This window comes from Lithobates pipiens, unplaced genomic scaffold (genome assembly GCF_037356315.1).
Source record: "Lithobates pipiens isolate NorthernLeopardFrog02 unplaced genomic scaffold, aLitPip1_a1.2 Scaffold_18, whole genome shotgun sequence".
Taxonomy (NCBI): Eukaryota; Metazoa; Chordata; class Amphibia; order Anura; family Ranidae; genus Lithobates; species Lithobates pipiens.
Genome location: NW_027507758.1, coordinates 373,414,577 through 373,438,912, shown reverse-complemented (window position 1 = coordinate 373,438,912; position 24,336 = coordinate 373,414,577). Strand labels below are relative to the sequence as shown.

At 45.8% G+C, this 24,336-nt stretch overlaps 1 protein-coding gene across 6 annotated transcripts in view; it reads left to right on the top strand.

Moving 5' to 3' along the window:
* ABCC5 (ATP binding cassette subfamily C member 5) overlaps positions 1-24,336 on the top strand; it is a 215,036-nt gene that overhangs the window by 116,214 nt on the left and 74,486 nt on the right. For 4 of the 6 annotated variants that reach the window (XM_077487701.1, XM_077487702.1, XM_077487704.1 and 1 more), the window contains 4 exons: positions 4,819-4,926; positions 5,964-6,314; positions 6,494-6,565; positions 14,299-14,423. In XM_077487701.1, coding sequence (XP_077343827.1) covers positions 4,819-4,926; positions 5,964-6,314; positions 6,494-6,565; positions 14,299-14,423 — 656 coding nt within the window. Of the gene's footprint in view, positions 1-4,818; positions 4,927-5,863; positions 6,315-6,493; positions 6,566-14,298; positions 14,424-24,336 lie in introns of those variants that run through there. The other 2 variants (XM_077487706.1, XM_077487705.1) reach the window with 2 other exon arrangements.

Genomic DNA, 24,336 nt, shown 5'->3' with positions numbered 1-24,336 from the left:
GGGTTGTTGTTGGTGCCAATTCAATGCCTGGAGTACCTGGGCTTACTGTTAAACTCCTCGGAAACTAACGTTTTTCTCTCTTCGGTCAAGCTGCAGAATCTTCAAGCTGAAATTATTGGTGAACCGCAGGTGGTCGTCACTGCTCTTCTGCATGCAAGTTCTGGGCCTCATGGTAGCCACTTTTGAAGCGGTATCATATGCTCAATTTCACACTTAAGCCTTGCAAAAGGAGATTTTGTCAAAATGGAACAAATCCCCATTATTCCTGGATTGTCAAATTTGGTTGAGCCAGTTAGTCAAGGATTCCCTTCTCTGGTGGCTGAGGTCTCCGGCCCTTCGGTAAGGGAGATTGTTCCTTTCTCTCCATTGGACGGTAATCACAATGGACGCCAGCCTGACCGGTTGGGGGGGGGGGGAGGCTTTGGGGCGTACTGTCAACCCAGGGCCTCTGGTTGTGGGAAGAATCCCAACTGCCGATCAATGTGCTCGAGCTTTGGGCAATAAAGCGCTGCCTCCCCACATGGTCCATGAGGCTACAGGGGTGTCTGATAACAAGGCCTGGGGAATGCCCAGGAAAAACCCAAGCCTACTTACCACCAGCTCGCAGACAACCAAATTAACCTGTCTAACAGTACGTTAACAGGGGTTTAGTGCACACGAATTTGCAAATGCATGCGTAAGCCACAAAGCCTCGTCAACCTGGTATCTGTGGTCCCAACACTAAAATGAGTGTCCCCACAGTGGAGGCACATGCATTCTAATGGATAGATGAGGGCAGGTGGACTGAAGGGGAGCCACTCCTTCTAAAAGGTACACCAAACACCCAGCCTGTAGCACAATGGCTGCAAAGGTGTTGGTGCATTGCTGGACCAATACAAATATGATATGAAAAAACTCGCCACCGCCCCATCTACAGCTGGCTATAGCAGTAAGCGACATTGGAAGGCTGAATCAGATCACCATTACAAGGGTGTCCGGTCAGGATCCAGTCTGACAACGACGCGGCGGGGGCGTATGTCAACCATCAAGGAGCAACAAGGAGCTTGGCCGCAGCATGGGAGGTCACTCACATCCTCCAGTGGGCAGAGTGGCATGTGTCGGCCATTTACATTCTGGGCGTAGAAAACTGGCAGGTGGACTACCTAAGTTGTCAGATGCTGGACCCAGAGCAGTGGCCGTTGCATCCGGATGTATTCCGGCTCCTTTGTCTAAGGTGGGGCACACCAGATGTGGTCCCCCTGGCCTCTCGGCTCAACCGGAAGGTGCAGAGGTTTTTTGTGTCCAGGAAAAGAGACCCCTGGATGGACGCAGAGGCCGAGGTTTTTCCGGTGATACTGATTGCCCCAGATTGGCCTCGGCATCCTTGGTACGACCTAGTACGACTGGTGGCGGATGTTCCTTTGCAGGTGCCGATGTGAGAGGACCTTCTATCTCAAGGTCCGATACTTCATCCTGCTTTACCAACGCTGGTTTTAACGGCATGGCTGTTGAAAACCAGGTACTAAGGGACCAAGGTCTGTCAGACTCAGAAATTTCCACTATGCTGAGGGCACGGAAGTAGTCTCCTCGAAAGATTTACCAGAGTATGTGCAAAGGCTTACATCTCCAAGTGTGAGGAGATGTGGTGGCGTCTGCTCACATATTCAGCGTCCAGGATCCTGCTGTTTTTTGCAGCGAGGAGTGGATCAGAAACGTGCCTTAAGCACCATCAAGGGGTAGATATCAGCCTTGGCTGTCTTTTTCCAATGTCCCTTGGTGACTCACTCATTGGTGGGTACTTTTGTACATGGGGTTCGGCACATAGTCCCTCCGGTTCAACCACCACTACCTCCGTGGGATCTAAATCTGGTACTATCGGCACTCCAGAAATTGCCGTTTGAAAACATTAGGGAGATTCCCTTGTGAACGCTTTCTCAGAAAGTAGTCTTTCTAGTGGCTATTACCTCTGCCAGGAGGGTTTCTGAGTTGGCGGCCTTGTCATGCAAGTCTCCCTACCTGAGCATCCACAAGGATAAGGTGGTGTTAACATCCCTATGTCCTAAGCCGAAACACCCGAAAGAGGTTGCCTTACATTCCCTGGACATGGTCTGGGCTCAACGGGTATATCTGTCTACTACGGCTCCCTTCCAGAAGTCACTCTGTTTGTCTTGGTGGCTTGTCTGAAAATAGATCTGGCGGTCTCGTCCACCATTTCTCGTGGATCAGACAGATTGTGGTTCAGGCCTATGCTTTAAAGGGACAGGTGCCCCCTTTTCCTGTCAAGGCGCATTCCACCAGGGCACTTGGAACCTCCTGGGCTTTCCGACATCAAACGTCTGTCTCCCAGGTGTGTAAGGTGGTGACTTGGTCGTCCGTTCTTCGGATTCTTGCTTTGTCAGCAAGGTTTTGCAGGTGGCTGTGTAAGGTTGAAATTTACACTTTAAGTTACAAGTTTGTTGTAAACGCATCTTTTGATGCATAAGTTGGCTGCTGGTTTTGATGGCTGCCGTTTCAGATGGCAACTCCTGAGGTGTTCCCTTTGTAGTGGGTGAAGTTTTAAGTTTTGCTGTTTCCAACCCTTGTTTTTTGACACCTCTTGGGACGTCCCTAAGGTCAATAATTAAAGGAGCTGTGTCCGTCAACGAACAAAAAATTGGGATTTTTTTGTACTCACCGTAAAATCCTTTTCTCTGAAGTTCATTGACTAACACAGCACCCACCCCTCCTATTTATGTTTGTACTGGTTTTTGACGAACTGAGCTGCAGGAAGCAGGGTGGGGCCAGCACCGCCCAGAGGGACCACCCCCTGGGCGGTGCTGTGCAGTCTTGCTGTTTTTACATGTTTTACATGTTCTGCCTAGTCCTCTCCTGAAGGATGCGTGGTAACCCTAAAGTCAAGAATTAAAGCAGTCAGTTTCACCCTGTAATTTCCCTTCTAAAGGGGCACCCAATCATGATGCAATTGGACAGTGCCACGGCGATTGTCTACAGCTTCCATCAAGGGGACACAAGGAGTTTGGTTGCCTTGAACAAAGTTGACCAGATCATCTCCTTGACAAAGTCACTGTCCAGGGATGTCTGCGGTCCACATCCAGGAGTGGATTATCTCAGTCTCATTGCCTGGCTTAAGTTGAAAGGGCCTTTCATATTCTAATGGCTCTAATTAACTTATCTGGTAAATTCCCCTGTTGGATCTCTTTTGCAAAGTAGCTTTGTGCACCACATCTGTCTGACATCTGTCAGACATATAATTCAAGGCTACTGCTCCCATTATACGGAAAGGTTCCATGTTTGTCCTGTTCAGGGGACCCCGCCATGTACACCCTGCCTAAAAGTCCACCATTGCATCGTGGATACACAGTCTGATTGCAAGCGCTTACATTATCAAAGCAAAATCTCCTGTGCTTTTAGGAGCTCAGTGTCCCACATCAGTGGGAGTTTCCAGGGCATTTTGGCACCAAGCCTCAGTAGCCCAATTGTGGGAGGCTGCCACCTGGTTATCTTTTCATACCTTTTCAAAGTTTTACCCGGTGGACGTTAACATTTTCTGCTGATGCAGCTTTTGGCCACAAGGTTCTTGCAGGAGCACTCTTAGCCCTTGTACACACGGTCGGAAATTCCGACAGAATGTGTCCTATCGGACCGTTTTTTTGGATATTCCGACACTGTGTGGTCTGCATCGGACTGTTTCAGTTGGAATATCCGACGTTCCAACTTTTCCAACTTGCCAGTAAAATTTTCCGACAAAATGCTCCGATCGGACATACTCCGATCATGTGTAGCCTACTCCGACGGGCAAAGTGCCACGCATGCTCAGATCAAATTCCTAAGACCAAAGCTATTGGCTACTAGCCTGAACGTAGTCCCGTCGTAACTAAATAACGTCATCACGTTATGTACAATCGGATTTTCCGACAACTTAGTCCGACCGTGTGTATGCAACATCACTTCTGGACCTCTTCCGGAATTAATCCGTCGGAATTACTCTGACGGATTTGGTTGTCGGAATCTCCGACTGTGTACAAGGGCTTAGGTTGGGGCTTCTGACCCATTTTTGTTTGCCCCCTGCCACAGTTCTGTTTTCCTCATTTTTGCCCACCCTTATTGCTTGAGGACGTCTTATGGTGCATGAATTCTCTAACTGTGTTTTTATTGTACGATTTTAAGATGAGAATTTTCACAACTGTAAATTCCATATTTTAGAGTACACGACACAGGCTGCCCTCCCTTCAATTCCTTGGTTTACTTTTCATTGCTTGCCACAAAACGAAGACTTATGGAGTGAGATTTGGTTATAAGGGAGGCACCCTGACCACAAATGTTTGTAAAATTATACAATGTGGCCCTTGTACTAAAAATTTTGGAGAACCCTTTCTCTAGGAACAGGAATTTATACCCCAGATGTCTGCTTGGTCTCACAGTAATAAAAAACAAAACAAAAAAATAGTTTTCATTTTAGTAATCACTACAACTGAAAGATGCAGAATTAATTAAAAGATCTGATAGAGATTATACGTGTCAGGTTCTGTCAGGGGTCCATTATGAATTCCCACTAGAGATATATCTGTACACATATAGGTGGGTTTAAATTTGTAAATTATACCTGCCAAACTTTTTATCCTACTAGTACAGTTGCCTGATATATCTGAAAGGTTACATTAAGACATTCCAGACTAGAAGCAGTGACATCTGGTTATGAAAAGTGTGATTGTATTTAAACGTGGAATTACTAAATATGAATCCTTTTCTAGTTATGAAGGACTAAATGTTTTCTAATTCAATATATAATATTTTTGTGAAAGGTGCACTTAGTATAAATTTTTTTTTATGTTCTCACAGGCCTTCACAGTTGTTACAGTCTTTAACTCCATGACCTTTGCGCTGAAGGTGACTCCATTTTCGGTCAAGTCTTTGTCAGAGGCTTCTGTGTCAATGGAAAGGTTTAAGGTAAGTAATGATCCACAGTCTGACTTTTTACTCTTAGCTCTTTGCATGCCAAATCCACTTCTGAGCAGTGTATAAACATTTGCAATATGCAAATTATGCATTTTTTGTTAATTGGCATGGCATTTTCTATTTATATTAGCATTGGTCCATGCAAAGAAGAATATTTTACTAATTTCTAAATATATAAATTATTTGTGTAGCTGCATATCGTTGAGCCACTTGGCTCCGAAAAAGTACACATGGGCTTTGATAATGCAGATGTTTAAAACTTTCTTGTGCTTAACCAGTCTTTAGGTCTATATACCTAGCGTTATGTCATGCCAGTTAAAGTAACTTTGGCACAGGCAAAGGGATGTATGGGCTGCTGTGATGGTAATGTAGGCCCACTAGAGCATGCCAGCTCTTAGTATATATTTTTTTATTATTATTTATTTTAACAGCAAGTTATATTTGTTACAGCTCTAGCAAATCGAGACAGGTTGGGCTGTGCTGGTCGTATAGTCATAGACCTGTAAGTTTCAAGTCCTCCTAGGTTTAGTTTCATAAGTTATTTGTATAAAATGACTGAAGAGCAGAAGATGAATATTTTTGAATAATCAGAGTTGTCTTGTACATGATTGCAGACAAAATGTTGAGGTAATTATTGATGGCATAAATTAGGAAAGTTTAGGTTAGTGTCCTACACCATCTTCAGATTCATACATCAGCCTGTAGAAGTTGCTTTCAGAATTTGAAAATTAACAAACTGGACATTCAGAATTGGTCTGTTAATATTCAGGCCAACAAAGTAAATGAGTTGGTCAAGGCTAGCCAAATGGCAGCGTAGAATAACTTTAATGATTGGGATCCTGGGAGGGGGAAGTAATACTACAAATACTCCTGGTCCTTGGCAAGTCTGAGGTTAGTTGACTCTAATGAGCTACCTTTTGCTCCGCAGCAGCTTCCTTCCACTATATAGCCTGATGTTTTTGCTTCCTGCGTGACCTAGTCCTGACCAGCTGTCTCATCTTTACACCTCTCTCACAACCTCCTATCAGAGTTTATTTCTAATGGAAGAGGTTCACATGGTAAAGAAAAAGCCATCCTGCCCAAACGTCACCATAGAGCTGAAAAATGCCACTTTGGCATGGGACTCTTCTCATGCCAGTACACAATGCTCTCCGAAGGCTACCCCTAAACTGAAAAAAGACAAGAAGGGGCCTAAGAGCAAGAAAGAAAAGGCCAATTTGCAGAAAGAGGGGCCACAAGCAGTTTTGGCAGAGCAGAAAGGACATCTCTTGGTGGATAGTGATGAACAAGGCAGCCCAGATGAGGAAGGCAGAGATATCCAGCTAACAAACGTAAGGCTACAGAGGGCCTTGTACAACATTGATCTGGAAATAGAGAAGGTGAGCCACACTGTACTTTGGTCATGAAAACCAAATATGAATTTATGTTTTTAGTTATAAGTTTAGTCATTATGTAACAAATGTTTTTCTTACAAGACCATTTTGAAAGATTTTTGTATTCCATTGTGAGGAAAACAATGGATATAATATGCTTACAATTTCTTATTTTGGCTTTCTAGGGAAAGCTTGTTGGAGTATGTGGCAGTGTGGGCAGTGGAAAAACATCTCTGATTGCTGCCATTCTTGGGCAGGTAATGTTTGCTTCAAAGCATTGTCAGCTATGCTAAAATTGTTTTGTTTTGGATGGTAATTGGGAGCTTGAATGGAAATTTGTTACGAGAAGCATCAGCAGTTTTAACTTAACCACTTAGCACAAATCGCCATCATTGTACGTCGGTACTTTGATGCTAAATACCGGGGTTATGGCAGCAGCTAGCTGCCATAACCCTGTTATTTTCAACAATGGCGAGCAGCTGGCTTACAGATAAAAGTGGTCTCAAGGGGCGGGTTTTCTGCAAGATCACTTTAATTGTGGGGGGAGGGAGAGGGCCCACCCCTCCCAGCACATTCTGGTCATCTCTGGTGCTTACCGGAGGCGATCGCGTCCTTCTTCCTGACAGGCATGGAGCCGAGTGAGGGAAAGATGGCCATGGAAATTTTAAAAAATTTTTTATTGCATGTAAATGTTAGATCTGAGGTCTTTTTGACCCCAGAACTCCCATCTAAGAGGTCCTCTCGTGCTTTTTCTTTTACAAGGGATGTTTGCATTTCTTGTAATAAGAATAAAAGGGACTCAAATTTTTTATTTTTTTTTAAAAGGACAGTGTAAAAATAAAAAGTCAAATAACAAAAATAAAATATAAATTGCACTGTCCTGCCGAGCTCGCGTGCAGAAGCATTTGCATACCTAAGTCACGCCCGCATAAATAAACAGTGTTCAAACCACACATGCAAGTTTTTGCCGTGATTGCAAGAGCAATAATTCTAGCACTCGACCTCCTGTAACTCTAAACATTTAACCTATAGGAATTTTTAAACATCGCCTATGGAGATTTTTAAGGGTAAAAGTTTGTCGCTATTCCATGAGTGGGCGCAATTTTGAAGCATGGAATGTTGGGTATTGATTTACACTTGTGAATAAGTGTCTAAAAAAAAAAAATTTATAAAAAAAGTTTGGTCCTTAAGTGGTTAAAAAATAAGTTGACCTTTTCGGGCATGTTACATGTTCCACCCATTTGTTAGGATTCCAGCATCTGCACCACACTTCAGGTGCCACAATTTGAAAACTGCGTGGCTGTGCGGGGCTCCACCCACATGGCCACGTCATTTGCTCAGTTTTCTGTGACTGGATAGACTACAAATAACTTCAGCCACTGTGGCTGACGGCTTTTAGTTCTGAATGAACTAGAAGGGTGCTAGTGAGTGCTCTGGTAGTTCATGGATTCTTCCTGCTCTAAGGTAACTGCCTGCCCATACAATGTATGGGCAGACCGTAATCTTCAGGGTTTGCAGGAGCTTGAGATTGCGGGTGCATAACTGTGCAGACGCTTTAGAAAAAAATAAGTGCACTTATTTTTTTTTCCCCTGCAAAAAAAAAGTGCATATATTTTTTTTTTCAAAAGAGGAAATTATCCTTTAAAAATGTAATACTGGACTTCAGGAAAGCAGGTGAATTAAATGGTTTAAATACATATAATGTATAAAATCTTTTTTACAAAAACATTTTCTCTTTTATTCACTGACTGACACAGATCCTCTTAGCCATTGGGTTGTTACGCCACCTTTAGGAGAAGACTAGGCATAACATGTTATGAAAAACACAGAACTTTTAGTTCCACCCAAGGGGTGGTCCCTTAAGTAGCAAACCCCCAAGCCTGCCATGCAGCCTTCAGTTTTATTTTGCCTAGTGAAGTAGGACCTAAAAACCTTGTGGGCACATCGGTGCAGATTTTTTTTCTGCAGAAGCTTTGCTATAGATCCTGTGATCTACTATTAACAGCCGGCTGGGTGACAGGCTAGATACCCTTATTCTTGTACTCTCCCCAGCCTGGCCAACGAGCGTGTGCAGACCAGAGCTACGCACTGGGTCAGCCACGACACACCTCAGCTCCAGAGGTGGTCGTGAGCTTTAATGCTCCGGGACACACATATGACCGGGCTACTGATGTCTGCGTCAGTGTGCCGTGGTCGGCACCCACCCCGTACTGATCGGAGAGTGGGTCTATGATGAAATGTCTCCCAGCTCTGCAGGACTGATAAGTACAGCTCTCCCTGCCTCGGTGGGGCTGAGCAGCTGGGCATTCCCTGTCTGAGAGGCTGTCTCTGTGATCCCTGTAGCGCTGTTCACCGCCATTTTTTCTGTCACTGTCCCTCATGGTTTTTTCAGTGTTCAGCGGCTATCTTAGGTGAGGAAAAGGAGCAGCATGCTCTCTTGTAGCTTGGCGGCCATCTTCCCTGTGGTTTTGTCCTTTATACTGGACGCTCAGCGGCCATTTTCTTTGAGCCTGAGCACATTGTAGATCGGTTTCAGCGCCATAAACAGCAGCTCTGGATAACAGTGTGATTTCCTCTGCACCTGGGAGCTGACTAGGAACACAGGCACTACTTGTTGGACAGTGCAGAACCAGTCAGGGTGGTGAGTCCTGCGGGAAAGAGCCCCTCAGCCAGCAGCAGTTAGGAGGGTGGGACCATCACTATCCTAAGTCCCCATCAGGTGGCAGACAGGGTTAGGTCAGCGTGGCTTCAGAAACTGTTGTTTTTTTTCCCCCAAAATCCAGGCAATTGCAACCGGTTCGCCTGCAAAATGTGCAGTGCCCCTGGACGCTTTTTTCGGCGGTCCTCAATTCGTTCATTGCCAAGATGGAGGCGGTGCGTGGGAGCTAAGGTGCTAAGACGCTGACCAGGACCCTTCAGACAGTGAGGATGAGTTCCTGTCCGGGTCCTTGTGTGACAAAGCGCTTGTTGGAGCACTTATCACAGCTGTGCGTGATACCCTGAAGATTCAGGAGCCAGCAGATCCCTTTTGGGTCCCGCAAGCCAGCTTGTTCACCTAAGGTGTTCCCATATCTGACTTATTTTGACAAGTTCATTTACAAGGAATGGGGTCAACCGCAACAGACCTTTTCGGTCCCCAAATACATGACAGTGCGTTACCCCTTTGAGGAGAGCCTTCTCAAAAAATGGTCGGCTCCTCCGGTCGTGGACATCGCAACCCCCCCATATTCAGGTTAAACAAAGTAACCATGATCCTGGTAGAGGGGACTCCTGCATTTAAGGATCCCACGGACAGGAAGGCCGAGGCAGTGGCTCATTCCTTGTTTACAGTTGTGGGGTCAACCATGCGACCAGTACTGGCATCCGCTCTTGTGGCGCAGATACTGAGTGGGCAAAACTGTTGCACCGTGAATTGGGAGAACAGGCTCTCCTGTCTGTGTGGAACTAGCAGACCAACTAGTGCAAGGACTTAAGTACGTTTGTGACGCGGCCCTGGATGCTCTTCCCCTGTTTTCCAAGGCTTCACGGATCTGCCCTTCCTTGGCGACCGGCTCTTTGGAGCCTCTTTGGATGACATTATTAAAAAATGCCACAGATGGTAAGAGTACACTACTCTCACAGGCCAGGAAGGCTAAGTAGCCACGCTGTAGGCAAGGGCCCTCATTTTCCCCTCACAAGCTGCTTTTTTGTCTGCCCGGAGCTTCGACCAAACGTCTCCAGCCTGACAGGATGACCACTTATGGACAAAAGCATCCCTGGAACCACAAGCCTAACAAGCCTGCGAGCAAACGTTCTATCGCATGAAGGTTTGCCCCCACCCGCAACACGGGTGGGGAGTCATCTTCAGGAGTTTGCAGCCCGGTGGGCCTCTTGGCTGTCCGACCAGTGGGTCTGCGATCGGATTTCCTCCGGCTACAAGATAGAGTTCCTCTCTTGGCCGCAAAACAGATTCTTCCCCTCCAGCATACCCGTATCCCCGGGTCGCCGGGAGGCCCTCTTGGGGGCGGTAAGGGACCTGCTGAATCGTGGGGGTGATAGTACCTGTTCCCGGAATCGGAGTGTTTCCAGGGGTTCTACTCAAACCTGTTTGTAGTTCCCAAGAAGGAAGGGGTATGTCCAATCTTGGATCTAAAAGCCCTCAATTACTTTGTAAAAGTACAGAGGTTCAGAATGCAATCATTTCGCTCAGTAGTCGCTGCCCTCCATCAAGGGGACTCCCTGGCGTCCTTAGACATCCAGGATGGGTACTTGCACATACGCATATGCCTCCGACGTCAAAAGTTTCTGCAATTGCCAGTCGTGGAAACCCACTACCAGTTTGTGGCTCTCCCTTTTGGTTTGGCATCAGCCCCCCCCGAGTCATTACCAAGGTATTGGCTCCTGTTTTGTCGTTGCTGCGGCAAAGCGGCATCGAGATTGGTGGTTACCTAGATGATCTCCTCCTGAGAGCTGCTTCTGCCTCAGAGTTGGAGGAGGATGTGGCGATCACCATGCGGACCCTGCAGGAATTTGGGTGGCTGTTGAACCTAACAAAGTCGCTGATCGTACTGACTCAGCATTTGGAGTACCTATGCTTGCTGCTGGACTCCATGGAAGCGAGAGTATTTCTACCTTCAGACAAGTTGCAGACTCTCAGAGCTGCAGTAAAACTGCTGATGAACAGCCAGTGGTCGTCGCTACGCTTCTGCATGCGAGTCCTGGGACTCATGGTGGCCTCCTTCGAGGCAGTACCATATGATCAGTTCCACACTAGAGTTCTGCAGAAAGAGATTTTGACAAAATGGGACAAATCTCCATTGTCTCTGGATCGACATATCCAGGGGAGCCAGTTAGTTAGGGATTCCCTGATCATCTGGTGGTTGAGGTCCCCGGTACTTCAGTCTGGGAAGTCGTTCCTACCTCTGAAATGGACGGTGGTCACAACGGACACCAGCCTATCTGGCTGGGTTGGAGTAATGGGAGTTCAGTCAACTCAGGCCCTCTAGTCGACGGAGGAATCCAAATTGCCGCTCAGTCTGCTTGAACTGAGAGCGATCAGGCTATGCCTCTCCACATGGTTGATAAGATTGCGAGGGCATCCGATCAGGATCCAGTCAAACAACGCCATGGCTGTGGCATACGTCAATCACGAAGGAAGAACAAGAAGCCTGGCTACCGCTCGGGGGGGGGGGGCTCACTTACTTCAGTGGGCAGAGCAACATGTACCGACCCTGTTGGCCATTTACATCCCAGGAGTGGATAACTGGCAGGCGGACTACCTAAGTTGCCAGATGCTGGACCCAGGAGAGTGGGCATTGCATCGGGAGGTGTTCAGGCTACTGTGCTAGCAGTGGGGCACACCAGATGTGGATCTTCTGGCCTCCCATCTCAATCGGAAGGTGCCGAGATTCGTTTCCAGGACAAGAGATCCATGGGCAGATGCTTTAGACGTGCTGGTAGCTCCGTGGGATCAGTACCAGCTGATCTACGCCTCTCCTCCGCTGAAGTTGTTACCACATCTGCTCTGCAGAGTGGGGGCCGAGGGGATCTCCGTAATACTGATTGACCTCAGCTTCCCTGGTATGCAGACCTAGTGCGCCTGGTGGCAGACGCTCCCTGGCGACTTTTGTTGCGAGAAGACCTTCTGTCTCAAGGTCAGATTCTCCATTCTGCTTTACCATCGCTGGTTTTAACGGCATGGCTATTGAGAGCCAGGTGTTGAGGAACCAGGGTCTTTCAGACTCGGTGATCTCAACCATGCTGAGGGCATGGAAAAAATCTTCCCAGAAGATATATTATCGTACCTGCAAGGCTGATACCTCCATGTGTGAGGAGAAAGGATGGCATCCGCACTCCTTTTCTATATCCAGGGTCCTGCTGTTTCTTCAGCAGGGAGTAGACCAGAAACTGGCTTTGAGCACCATTAAGGGACACATTTCAGCTTTGGCTGTCCTTTTTTTTTCCGAGACCCCTGACATCTCCCTCTCTAATGAGCACTTTTGTTCAAGGGGTGCGGCATGTAGTTCCTCCGGTGCGTCCACCGTTACCCCCCGTGGGATCTGAATCTGGTGTTATCGGCGCTGCAAAAACCGCCATTTGAAAATATCAGAGAGATCCCTCTGTTGACTCTTTCCCAGAAAGTGGTCTTTTTAGTGGCCATTATATCGGCCAGGAGGGTTTCGGAACTGGCGGCCTTGTTCTTGCAAGTCACCCTTTCTGGTTATTTACAAGGATAAGGTGGTGTTGCGTCCGCAACCTTCTTTTCTGCCGAAGGTGGCCTCAGCGTTTCACATCAATGAGAACGTTGTGTTACCATCTCTGTGTCCTAAGCCGACACATCTTAAGGAGGTGGCCCTCCATTCTCTGGATGTGGTTCGGGCTCAGAGTGTATTTGTCTGCCACGGTTCCCTTCCGGAAGTCAGACTCACTGTTTGTTTCAGTGGCTGGTCCAAAGAAAAGCATGGTGGTCTTGTCGGCCACCATTTCCAGTTGGATCAGGCAGATAGTAGTACAAGACTATGTCTTGAAGGAGCAGGTGCCCCCCTTTCCGGTCACGGCCCACTCCACGAGGGCAATCGGAATGTCTTGGGCCTTCTGACATCAAGCGTCTGTCACTCAAGTGTGTAAAGCGGCGAACTGGTCGTCTGTTCACACGTTTACCAAGTTCTGCAAGGTAGATGTCAGTGCATCGGCTCATGCCTGTTTTGGCCGCAAAGTTTTGCAGGCGCTTGTATAGTTGCAATTGCATATGCAATTTTTTCCTTTTTTTTGGGGTAAAAACGCAGTACCTTTATGTTAATGCACTGATTGTTACCGCAGTTTTGGTGCGGTTTTGAGGGTAGTGCCTCTCTGAGGAACAAACAGTTTTTGTGGTTTTTTTCCACACACTGTTGTTTTTGTGGGTAAAGTTGTACTATTTCCCACTTTCCATGGTGGATGATGTTTTTTATGCTGTTTTCCCACCCCTCGTTTTGTCACTGCTTGGGGATGTCCCAATGGCTCAGAGAGGAGCTGTGCCAGTCAGTGAATATAAGAGAAAATAGGATTTTTTTGTACTCAACGTAAAATCCTTTTCTCTGTAATTCAGACTGACACAGCACCCGCCCCTCCTATTTCTTTACGTTGTACTGCTTGTTGGCATACTGAGGGCTGCATGGCAGGCTGGAGGGTTGTTACCTAGGGGTCCGCCCCTTGGGCGGAACTAAAAGTTCTGTGTTTTTCATAACATGTTATGCCTAGTCTTCTCCTAAAGGTGGTGTAACAACCTAATGGCTAAGAGAGGAGCTGTTAGAGGAGCTGTTCAACACCTAACTTAATACAGCTGATAACACACACTACAGTATTGAGGGTTCACTATTTACCCAGAAGATAGTAGTATTGCTATGATGGTCTATAGTCTGCCGCATTGATCAGTGTATTTTGATGACGGTTAAGTCCCTCTGCTGATGTACAATAACTCAGCAGGGAGAATCTCCCATCCTCATTGAGTGTTTGGATACGGGAATCAGATCAGTTTTTTCATGTTCAACCTGCTGGTTGAATGAAATAAAAAAAAAAAAAACGGATTCCTCTATGGTCTGCTTTATACCGTTCAATAGAAATGACACACCATATTCTGGTTACTAATTCTCTGTCCTGTGTATCTTTAGAGGTTGTAGGCATTATAAACCGTTCTTATTTCACATTGATAATTAAGACCTTTGGACTCAGATTAGTTAACTTAGATGTAACTGTGTAGCTTCTCTTCACTTCCTAGTGATGTATCCCACAAGTGTAGGATTATATGGGCCATTATTTCTGATAATGGCTAGATAAATATCTGTTCTTGTGTTTTCAACCATGCTCCTATGAAGCAACTAAAGGCAAGATCTGGTTGATACAAGAAGGAAAAAAAGTGTTTAATCAAAATCTTTGATAAGGTGTGTTCACTGTGTAGTTACGGGTGAATATTTTACAATACTTGGCAGATCATTTATAGAGTTTGAGTGTGCACACTTTTTTTATTTTTTAGTTGACTCTTCTCGAAGGCTGCATTACTGTTAATGGTTCAGTTGCTTATGTTGCACAGCAAGCATGGATATTAAATGCAACTCTTAGGGACAATATCTTGTTTGGGAAAGAATACGAAGAAGAAAGGTATGTGCAAATGTTTTAATCTTTGAAAAAAAGAATACTTTGTTTATCTTTAACACATCAAGATTTTACAATGTGTCTCACATCAAGCAATAATTTTGTTCCTGTGATAGTCACTAAATTATAGTTAAATTCTGAGCTTCTAACTAGATGTTTTAATAGCTATTGATTGCTTTCACCAGGCTAAAATAATTTGCCCTTGTGGATGATGTAGTTACTTAGAAATAGCAGCAGTAGCCTAGTCGATTTCTAAGAGCTGCTAGAGACATTTGCTAAGGGCGAAGGAAAATATGTGGTAAAATCAATTGTGCTTTATGATCTTATTTACAGGCATCTTTGTGAAAGATTAACCATATGAAATCCATTTAGTTTAATAGTCTCTTCCTATCACTTAACTTTTTTAGAAAGTTACTAAAGCTTTGGTAAAAAAAAAGATTTGTGTGTACTCTGAGAATACTTTGGCTACCATTACTGTACGCTTCTGAAGCTACTAATTGTTTGGATGGCATGCTGCTCCAGTAGTTTTAGTACTTTGAGTCCCTAACCTGGGGTTATTGCCTCTGTTTGGTAACTATACCTACATTTTTGCATGGTTGCTGTTGAAATAGTTTGACTTTTAACTAAATAAAAAAACTCCTCTGATATCAGTGGCCTTTACCAACCATTTCTGTAGTGCCTGATAAAACTTAAACAAAGGCTTTGTGAAATATTAGACATTTTTTGTTATAGCAAAACTCGCTGGTGTTTTTTTTTATTTTTTTTTTTTTTTGGAGGGGGCAGCAAACCATTCCACTGAAGCCGCCACCCCTATGCTGGTCGGGTCACTGCTGTTGCATCTCAATTGGGAGGTGCGTTTTTAACTTGGCAAAAATGCCACACAGATTTTTAACACCACGTCGGAAGCACAACTGACCAGTGTGAAGACATGCATAGAATTTAAAGGGATGCACTTGTCACAAGCTTTTTCTTATCGTACATCACGGGACACAGAGCCTAAGAGTTAATATGTGGGTTATAGGCCACCTTCAGGTGATGGACACTGGCACGCCCTAGGACAAAAAGTGCACTCCCTATATAACCCCTCCCACTACTGGGAGTACCTCAGGTTTTTCGCCAGTGTCTAAGGTGTTGGTCACGAGTAAAGATGTGCTGAGCTCCACTGGAGCAATCCTTGCCGGGGGCTAGCTATACAGCCGGATCCATTCAAAGTGTCTTTTTAGCCGAATTGAATGATACCCAGGTCTCGTATCCAAAGAAACAGTCTTCCCTGTAACTGCACCCTGGTATCCAGTACTTTTTGGTATTCAGTCCATAAAGTTTTACTGGTGGTGGTGCTAATACAGGTCCAGGATTGTGGGTTTCCCCAGGATACAGCAGTTTTTTCTTCCTCCGTCTGGTAGCAGACATCCGTTAAGTCTGGTGGGGGGGGGGGGGGTTCCTGCCCACCAGACGCCTCCCCCCCGTGCTTTTTTCTTTTCTTCCCACTTCTTGGGGAAGGAGCGCTTCAATAAAAGGTCGAGAACGGCATGCCGCTCAGTGGCTTCCAGGTCCCCCTTTTGCCATATCTTCCCCTCTCTCTGTGATCTCTTTTCCCGCTTACACAGGAATAGCTCTTTTTTGAAGGAAAGAGTAAAGGCTAAAGGCCTTGGGGGACGAGGGGGCTTAGCGCAACATTGGTGTCCTCCAACGTCCAGCGCGGAAGTGGTGTTTTAAAAAGCACCATTGTTGCTGTTGCAAGCTGCAGAGGGACACAAACAAAAATGGCACGGGCATTCCTTTTGACACATTTTACTACTGCATCAGGATGAGCATTAATAGCAGCAGCAGAGCTGGACCATTGATCAAGCAGTGGATGCATTCCTTCTGGTAGTACCTCTGCTTTGTGCATGGGGCTATGGTCGGAAGGGGGTTTAAAAACACCTCAAAAACGGGCTCTAGAAAGACTATAGTCACACAGAAGCCTAGAACCATCTCAAAAAGGATGACATCCTCCCCTGAGAGTAATATGGCTGGTCAGAGTGAGCCATCAAGAGGTGCAAGTGTTGCAGCTGCTCTTCACGCTGCAGCCCCTGTGTATATTACTATGGAGGTTGTTTCTTCAACCTTTTTAAGTGTGGAGCAAAAATTAGTTGCTTTAATCGCATCCCAGAGTGGGACTAAGCGTAGCAGGTCCCCGTCCATTGCTCAGGACCCTTATGCTGAGGAGTAAGGGGCGAGAGATGACGAATTTCTCTCAAGGGACCAAGAAGATGCTGATGTCTCCTCTTCTGAAGAACCTAATAGGGAAGGATCAGGTTTTCAGGAAAGGTTGTTGGTACAGTCTCTCACGGAATTGGTCCGCTACACATTTTTTCTGCCAATAATGCAGTCAGTCGATGAGCTCACTTCTGGTTTGGGTTCACTAAAGCCTCCCCAATATGTTCATGCTTTTCCTATCCATGGCTAAAAAAACTCATGTATTCTGAGTGGGAGCACCCAGATAAAGTTTTTTCCTCTGTTTTCAATACTTTATCCTATGGAGAAAGAGTTCTATAAGAAATGAGGAATTGACATCGCTATATCCTCTGTAAACAAACACCTGACTTGTCCAGTAGACAATGCTCATATGCAAAAGGATCCAACAGACAAGAAGTTAGAATTCCTTTGAAAAAACGTTATTTCAGTCGTTCAGCCTGCTCTGACAGCGATCCATGTAGCTCGGTCCTTAAAGTGGTCGTAAACCCTCCCCTACAACTTTGTCCCATGTAAATCAGCATAAAAAACCCTAATGAACACTGCTTGTAGATATCTCCTTGCTTAGTATTGTTGTAATCCTTGTTGTGCTGTAGAATGAAGTCACTGAGCATGCCCAGATCTCCCCTGATTTACGGCACACTCTCTATGTGCTTATCTATCTGTTATCAGGACTTCCTACGGCACAACACTGAACTCTGCTAATCACTCAGAGCTTCTTCCTACACACCATGTGACCTCACATACAGTCTAAACTTGGCCATTACTGTTTTTTTCACATTTTCTGGGCTTGTCCAGCAATTGGGCATTACAGGAAGGAAGTTCTCCAGGTAATGGTTAACATTAGATTAGTATTCCTTATGATCCTAAATGTTGTCTGCTGGGGCTGGTGGAGCAGCTGATAATCCACAGAGCTAGGAAAATGCTCATATCCTTACTATAATATGCACGTAAGGCCATCACGATGAATTGGAAGCAGTCATCTCCCCCCGCTGTGAAGTTCTGGAAGGGTCTAATGAATGCCAGTTTGCCCCTTTATAGAGCCACCTATGAGGGCAGGGGATGCCCAAAAAAATTTGAGAAGGTGTGGACTTGTTGGTTAGCTGATAGCACTACGGCGACTGATGCAGTAACTAACCCTTAGACCAACATTAAGGTCATAATATGGTAATAGACTGACCCAGGTACTACTTGTATTTCTATGCTATGACATCGTGTACTTATGCTTTTGAGCACGGATTCTCCTGCTGTTAACCTCTCCCCACATGGGGGTTTAGATACCTTTAGTTTTGTTTGTATCGGTCTGCCTGGTTGAGGCCTGTTGTTGCTTCAGAGGCAGACCGATCATGTTGTGTTACCTGATATGCCCTGCTGCGGTCTGTAGCCGCAGCAGAGATTTTGCCCCTGCATGGGTACTGTTGGCCTATGTGTGGGCAATTTTCTTTGCTATTGAAAAACTCAATAAAAAAGATTTTACAAAAAAAAAAAACTTGGCCATTACTGCAGTCTTATCAGCTGAAGCTGATAAGTCTGACAAAAGCAAACATTAGACATGGGCACAAGTAAATACTATGAAATAAACAAGTAAGCTATGAACAGGGAAGCAGGGTTACCATAGAAACGTTGGATTGAGAAGGAGGCTTGGTTAACAGTACAGGACGTGCTCAATGTAAGGGGGGAAATGCACTCCACTGTGGACTCAGAAAACAATGCTTAAGATGGTTTAAACAGTAATATGTGATTTGGGCTGGATTACAGTGGCTATAGTCTGATAATTACTTATTATAATGGACTAAATGAAAAGAAGCATCAGAGTGGGAGAGTTTACTTCCTCTTTAAAGGACCAGTTTATAGAGGTGCTCAAGGTTATTCCTTATCAGCAGGCCCAAAATTTGGTCGGTATATCCGAAGCGTTGTGTTTTACAGTAGACGCTATGAAATTCTTTTCTCCAGGCCTCATGGCTCATGCTTGGGGCTGGTACATGTGCGTAGAAGCCTGTGGGTGAAAAATTGATCAGCTGAAGTGCCATGCAAAAAGCTCCTGCCATTTTCCCTTTTCATGGTGAATATTTATTTGGAGACAATCTGGATAAGTATACCCAAAGAATTTCTAATGAGAAGTTCCCTTTTACCTGTTAAGAAGAAGTTTTTAAGCACTTTTCTTTTAAACGTGCTTCTTCTCCAGTTCCGGGGCATCAGCCTCCAGGCAGTCATGACGGTCTTCACCATCAGGTTCAAGAGGAAAACCTCAGGGTCAATCCCAGAGCCAAAAGAGGACCGGGGGGGGGGGGTCGTGGTGGGGGACACACAAAACAAAATACTAAATCCTCCTTATGAAGGGGTGCTCCACTCACTTGAGTGGGGGGGGGGGGGCGACTTCTACAGTTTAAGGGTCTGCCAGGAACAAACAATGCCAAGACAGATTTCCGAGAGTTCCAGTCTCCTAGTTTTCTCAGCTCAAACGTTCCCAGAGATCCAGTGAAAAAGTAGTTTCTCTCTTTCTAGCTTTGGATCATCTCTTGTCTCAAAGGGTTGTATCGGTGGTCCCCTTGGAAGAGCAAGGGTTAGGGTTTTATTCAAACCTTTTCACGGTTCCAGAACCAAACGGGTATGTCAGACCCATTTTAGGTCTCAAAGATCTAAACCAGTTTTTGAATATCTGTTCCTTTCGCATGGAGTCAATCCGATCAGTAGTCTCCATCCTAAAAGGGGGAGAATTTCTGGTATCAATCAACATCAAGTATGCTTATCTCCATGTGCCAATTTTCCCCGCTCACCAGAAATCTCTAAGCTTGAGGTGGAAAATCATCATTTTTAGTTTTTAGCTCTGCCTTTCAGTCTAGCTACTGCACCGTCTTTTAGCCAGGTTAAGCGCTCAAGGTGTAAAAATACTAGCCTACTTAGACAATCTACTGTTGATAGAGCAATCGGTAGCCCTCTTAAACCAAAGTTTGGTCACCGCAGTCAGCTATCTGGAAAACCTAGGTTGGATTCTCAACCTGGAGAAATCCTCCTTAAAACCATCAAGGAGATTGCAGTACCTGGAGCTGGTCATAGATACAGTTCAGAAGGTGTTTTTTGCCCCAGGAAAGGATCGATTCCATAAAGGAGCTGATTCAGTTGGTCAAAACAAAGAAGAATCCTTCTATTCGACTTTGCATGAAGTTATTGGGAAAGATGGTGGCTTCTTTTGAGGCTGTTTCTTATGTGCACTTTCATTAAAGACTACTGCAAAACAGTATCCTGTCAACTCGGAACAAGAAGGTCCTAGCTCCGGACTTCCCAATCCGTTTATCCCACAAAGTGCGTCAGAGCCTCAATTGGTGGTTGATATCCAGGAATCTTCAAAAGGCAAAATCCTTTTTACCAATCACCTGAAAGGTGGTAACAGATGCCAGCCTAGTGGGCTGGGGAGCGTCTGTCCAAGGGAAATGCTCCAAATCAGAGAGGACCTTGCCCATCAATATTCTAGATGCGAGCAGTACGCCTGGCCCTAGAGGCCTGGATGCTCAGACTATGGAATTGTCCTGTCGGGATCCAATCCAACAATGCCACAGCAGTGGCCTTTATCAATCACCAAGGGGGCATGAGTAGTCGTGCGGCCCAGAGAGAGGTGAATCATATTCTATTTTGGGCAGAAAACAACATTCCTTGCCTATCAGCAATTTTCTTTCCAGGAATAGAGAATTGGCAGGTGCACTACTTGAGTCGCCAACAATGGTTCCCTGGAGAATGGTCCCTTCACCCCGACATCTTCCTGTCAATATGTCAAAGATGGGTAGTTCCGGACGTGGATCTGTTTGGGTCTAGGTTCAACAAAAAGATCGACAATTTTGTGTCAAAGACAAGGGATCCATTGGCATATGGAACTGATGCCTTGGTTTTTCCATGGGATCAGTTTTCACTGATCTATGCGTTCCCTCCTCTTCTGCTTAAACACTTTCTTCACATGATCAAGCAAGAAGGGAAGGAGGGGATTCTTATGGCCCAGGAGATCTTGGTTTGCTAAAATCCTAAAGATGGCATTAGGGGACCCTTGGACCCTACCACTGAGGCCAGACCTTCTCTCACAAGGTCCGTTGTTCCATCCTACCTTACAAATGCTAAATTTAAAGGTTTGGCTATTGAGACCCACATTCTGAAAGACCATGGGCTGTCAACTTCAATAGTTTCTACTTTGGTTAATGCTAGGAAACCGGCCTCCAGAGTCATGCTATAGAGTCTGGAAGGCATATGTCTCCTGGTGTGAATCTAGGGGTTGGCATCCCCGGAAATATGTCATAGGTAAGATCCTTGAATTCCTACGGATGGGATTAGAAATGAAGCTGGCCTTGAGTGCTATCAAAGGCCTGGTGTCGGCCTTATCGGTTTTTTAAATGGCCACTTGCTTCCCTCTCTGGTTTGTAACTTTATTCAGGGGATAACACAGACTTATCCTCCAGTTAGATCACCCCATAACCCTTGGGACTTAAATTTAGTCCTGTTGGCATTACAAAAACAGCCTTTTGAGTCAATATAAGATATTCCCTTAATCCTCTTGATGAGGAAAATAATTTTCTTGGTTGCCATATCTTGTGCAAGAATATCAGAATTGGCTGCTCTTTATTGTAAAGAGCCGTATTTGATTATTCATAAGGATATGGTTGTATTGCGGCCTCATCCTAAATTCCTACCGAAGGTAGTGTCAGGTTTTCATTTAAACCAGGATATTGTTCTGCCTTCATTTGTTCCAGAACTTCGTTCTGTGGAAGAAAGGTCACTACATTCAGTTGATAAGGTGAGAGCGGGGAAGGTCTATTTGAAAGTGACTGCTCAGATTTGTAAAACAGATTTTTTGTTTTTGTTGCCAGACGGTCCTAAAAGAGGACAGACAGCGTCAAAATCTACTATTCCTAAATGGATACATCAAGTGATTGTTCAAGCTTATTGTTTAAAGCAGAAAATTCCTCCTTTTCATATTAAAACGCACTCCACCGGGGCTGTTAGTGCTCTTCGGGCAGTGCATCACCAAACCTCCATGGCTGAGATGTGCAAGGCTGCAACTTGGTCTTCAGTCCATACATTTACCAGATTGTATCAAGTAGATGTAAAAGGTCATGAGGATATCACCTTTGGGTGCAGTGTACTGCAGGCTGCAGTATGAGTCCTCTAGTCTCTTGGTGCCCTACTTTTGTTGTCTCCCTCCCTTCAGTTGGCACTGCTATGGGACATCACACATAGTAACTTTGGCTCTGTGTCCGCTGATGTACGATAAGAAAATAGGATTTTTATAACAGCTTACCTTGTAAAATCCTTTTATTTGAAGTACATCACGGGACACAGAGGTCCCTCCATTCTTTGGTATAAACGTGTATTGCTTTGCTACAAAACTGAGGTCACCAGTAGTGAGAGAGGTTATATAGGGAGTGCACTTTTTGTCTTGGGGCGTGCCAGTGTCAGTGTCCATTCAAAGAAAAGGATTTTACAGGTAAGCTGTTATAAAAATTAAATTTTTTGCGCTAAAGGTACATATATTGGCTGACAACTAAATTTAAAACATCCCAACAAATGTAACCACCCCTAGTAATAAAAAAAAAAAGCATGACGGGACCTCTTTAACCACTTCAATACCGGGCACTTAAACACCTTCCTGCCCAGACCAATTTTGAGCTTTCAGCGCTGTCGCACTTTGAATGACAATTGCGCGGTCATGCTACACTGTACCCAAATGAAATTTTTATAATTTTTTTCCCACAAATAGAGCTTTCTTTTGGTGGTATTTGATCACCTCTACGGTTTTTATTTTTTGCGCTACAAATAAAAAAAATACCGAAAATTTTGAAAAAAAAAAATGTTTTTTTTTGTTTCAGTTTCAAAACTTTGTAAATAAGTACGTTTTCTCCTTCACTGATGGGGCTACACTGATGGGCACTGATAAGGCGGCACTGATGGGCACCAATGAAGTGGCACGGATGGGCGGCACGGATGGGCGACACGGATGGGCAACACGGACAGACACTGATAGGTGGCACAAATTGGCACTGATAGCTGGCACGGATGGGCGGCACGGATGGGCATGGATAGGCGGCACAGGTGGGCATGGATAGGCGGCACAGGTGGGCATGGATAGGCGGCACAGGTGGGCACTCAGGCGGCACAGGTGGGCACTCAGGCGGCACAGGTGGGCACTCAGGCGGCACAGGTGGGCACTCAGGCGGCACAGGTGGGCACTCAGGCGGCACAGGTGGGCACTCAGGCGGCACAGGTGGGCACTCAGGCGGCACAGGTGGGCACTCATAGGCGGCATCGGTGTTATAGTAATGGATGCCAATCAGTGATGCCCATTGTGGGCACTGATTGGCATCCATTATGGGCACTGATTGGCACCCATTGTGCTGACTGGCATCCCTGGTGGTCTAGGGAGGATTATGGCCTTTATTACCTTTTCCCTGGTGGTCTAGTGGCGTCCCTGGTGGTCCAGTGTGGGCATCCTCGGGGGGGGCTGTGCTGATAATCGATCAGCACAGACCCCCCCTGTCAGAGGAGCAGCCCATCGGCTGTCCTCTACTCGCGTCTGACAGACGCGAGTGAGGGAAAGCCGATCACCGGCTCTTCCCATTTACACTGTGATCAGCCGTGATTGGACACGGCTGATCACATGGTAAAGAGTCTCCGTCGGAGACTCTTTACCAAGATCGTAGTTGCTGGGTGTCAGACTGACACCCCGCAACAACGATCGCCGCGATGCGCGCCCCCGGGGGCGCGCAGCAGCTCATAATCCTGATCACGTCATATGACGTCCGGTCAGGATTATGAAACCACTTTGCCACCGTCAATTCCCTATAGGGCGGGCGGCAAGTGGTTAAATATGAGAGCTGGGATCAAAAAGACTTCAGATCTCATATTTGCACTAAAATGCAAAAAATAAAAAAAAGACCCTTTAAGAGCTGCGGGCTGAAGTGACGTTTTGATTTCGCTTCTGCCCAGCAATTGTCGAGACTGGTGGGGGCCCGCTTCCCCTTACTCGTCTCCATACCTGACAGGAGACGAGATGCGATCGCCTCCGCCACTGCTGACTGCTCCGTTAAGCGGTAGAGGGCACCAGATTGCGGCGGGGGCCCACCACAGAGACTGCTTTTATATTGTAGTGGACCACCTGCTGAAGAAGAGGATACTGGGGTTATGGCAGCTAGCTGCTACCATAACAACGACCTCCTTCAAGCAGCCGCCATAAAACTGCGGCGTAAAACTGTGGCGGACGGTCCGCAAGTGTTTAGAGGATGCGTCACTATGGGAGAAGTGTTCTAAACTGGATGCAGACCTCCCCAGTGTAGCAAAGTGTTTAGATTTGTCCTTTGAAAACGCAGGATCGCTTAAGGTTGCTATGGACAGGAAGGCCAAAGGCTACCTTAGGAAAGTATGGGACGCAGGAGTGGTACATTTCCAACCTGCCATTGGTTCTACCTGCATTGCCAGGACCCTTGACCTATGGTTAATGCAGCTAAAGATTTTACTGGAGAGATGCCCCAAAAGAAGAGCTTCTGGATTCACTTCCGGTACTTCAAAAAAGGCGGTTGCTTATATATTGCGGACTGTGCGGCCAAAGCAATCAGATTTTCTGCCAGATGCACAGCTTTAATCAAGCAAGGAGGGTGATTTGGTTGAAAATGTGGGCCTCTTCCAAGGCAAAGGTATGCTCTCTGTC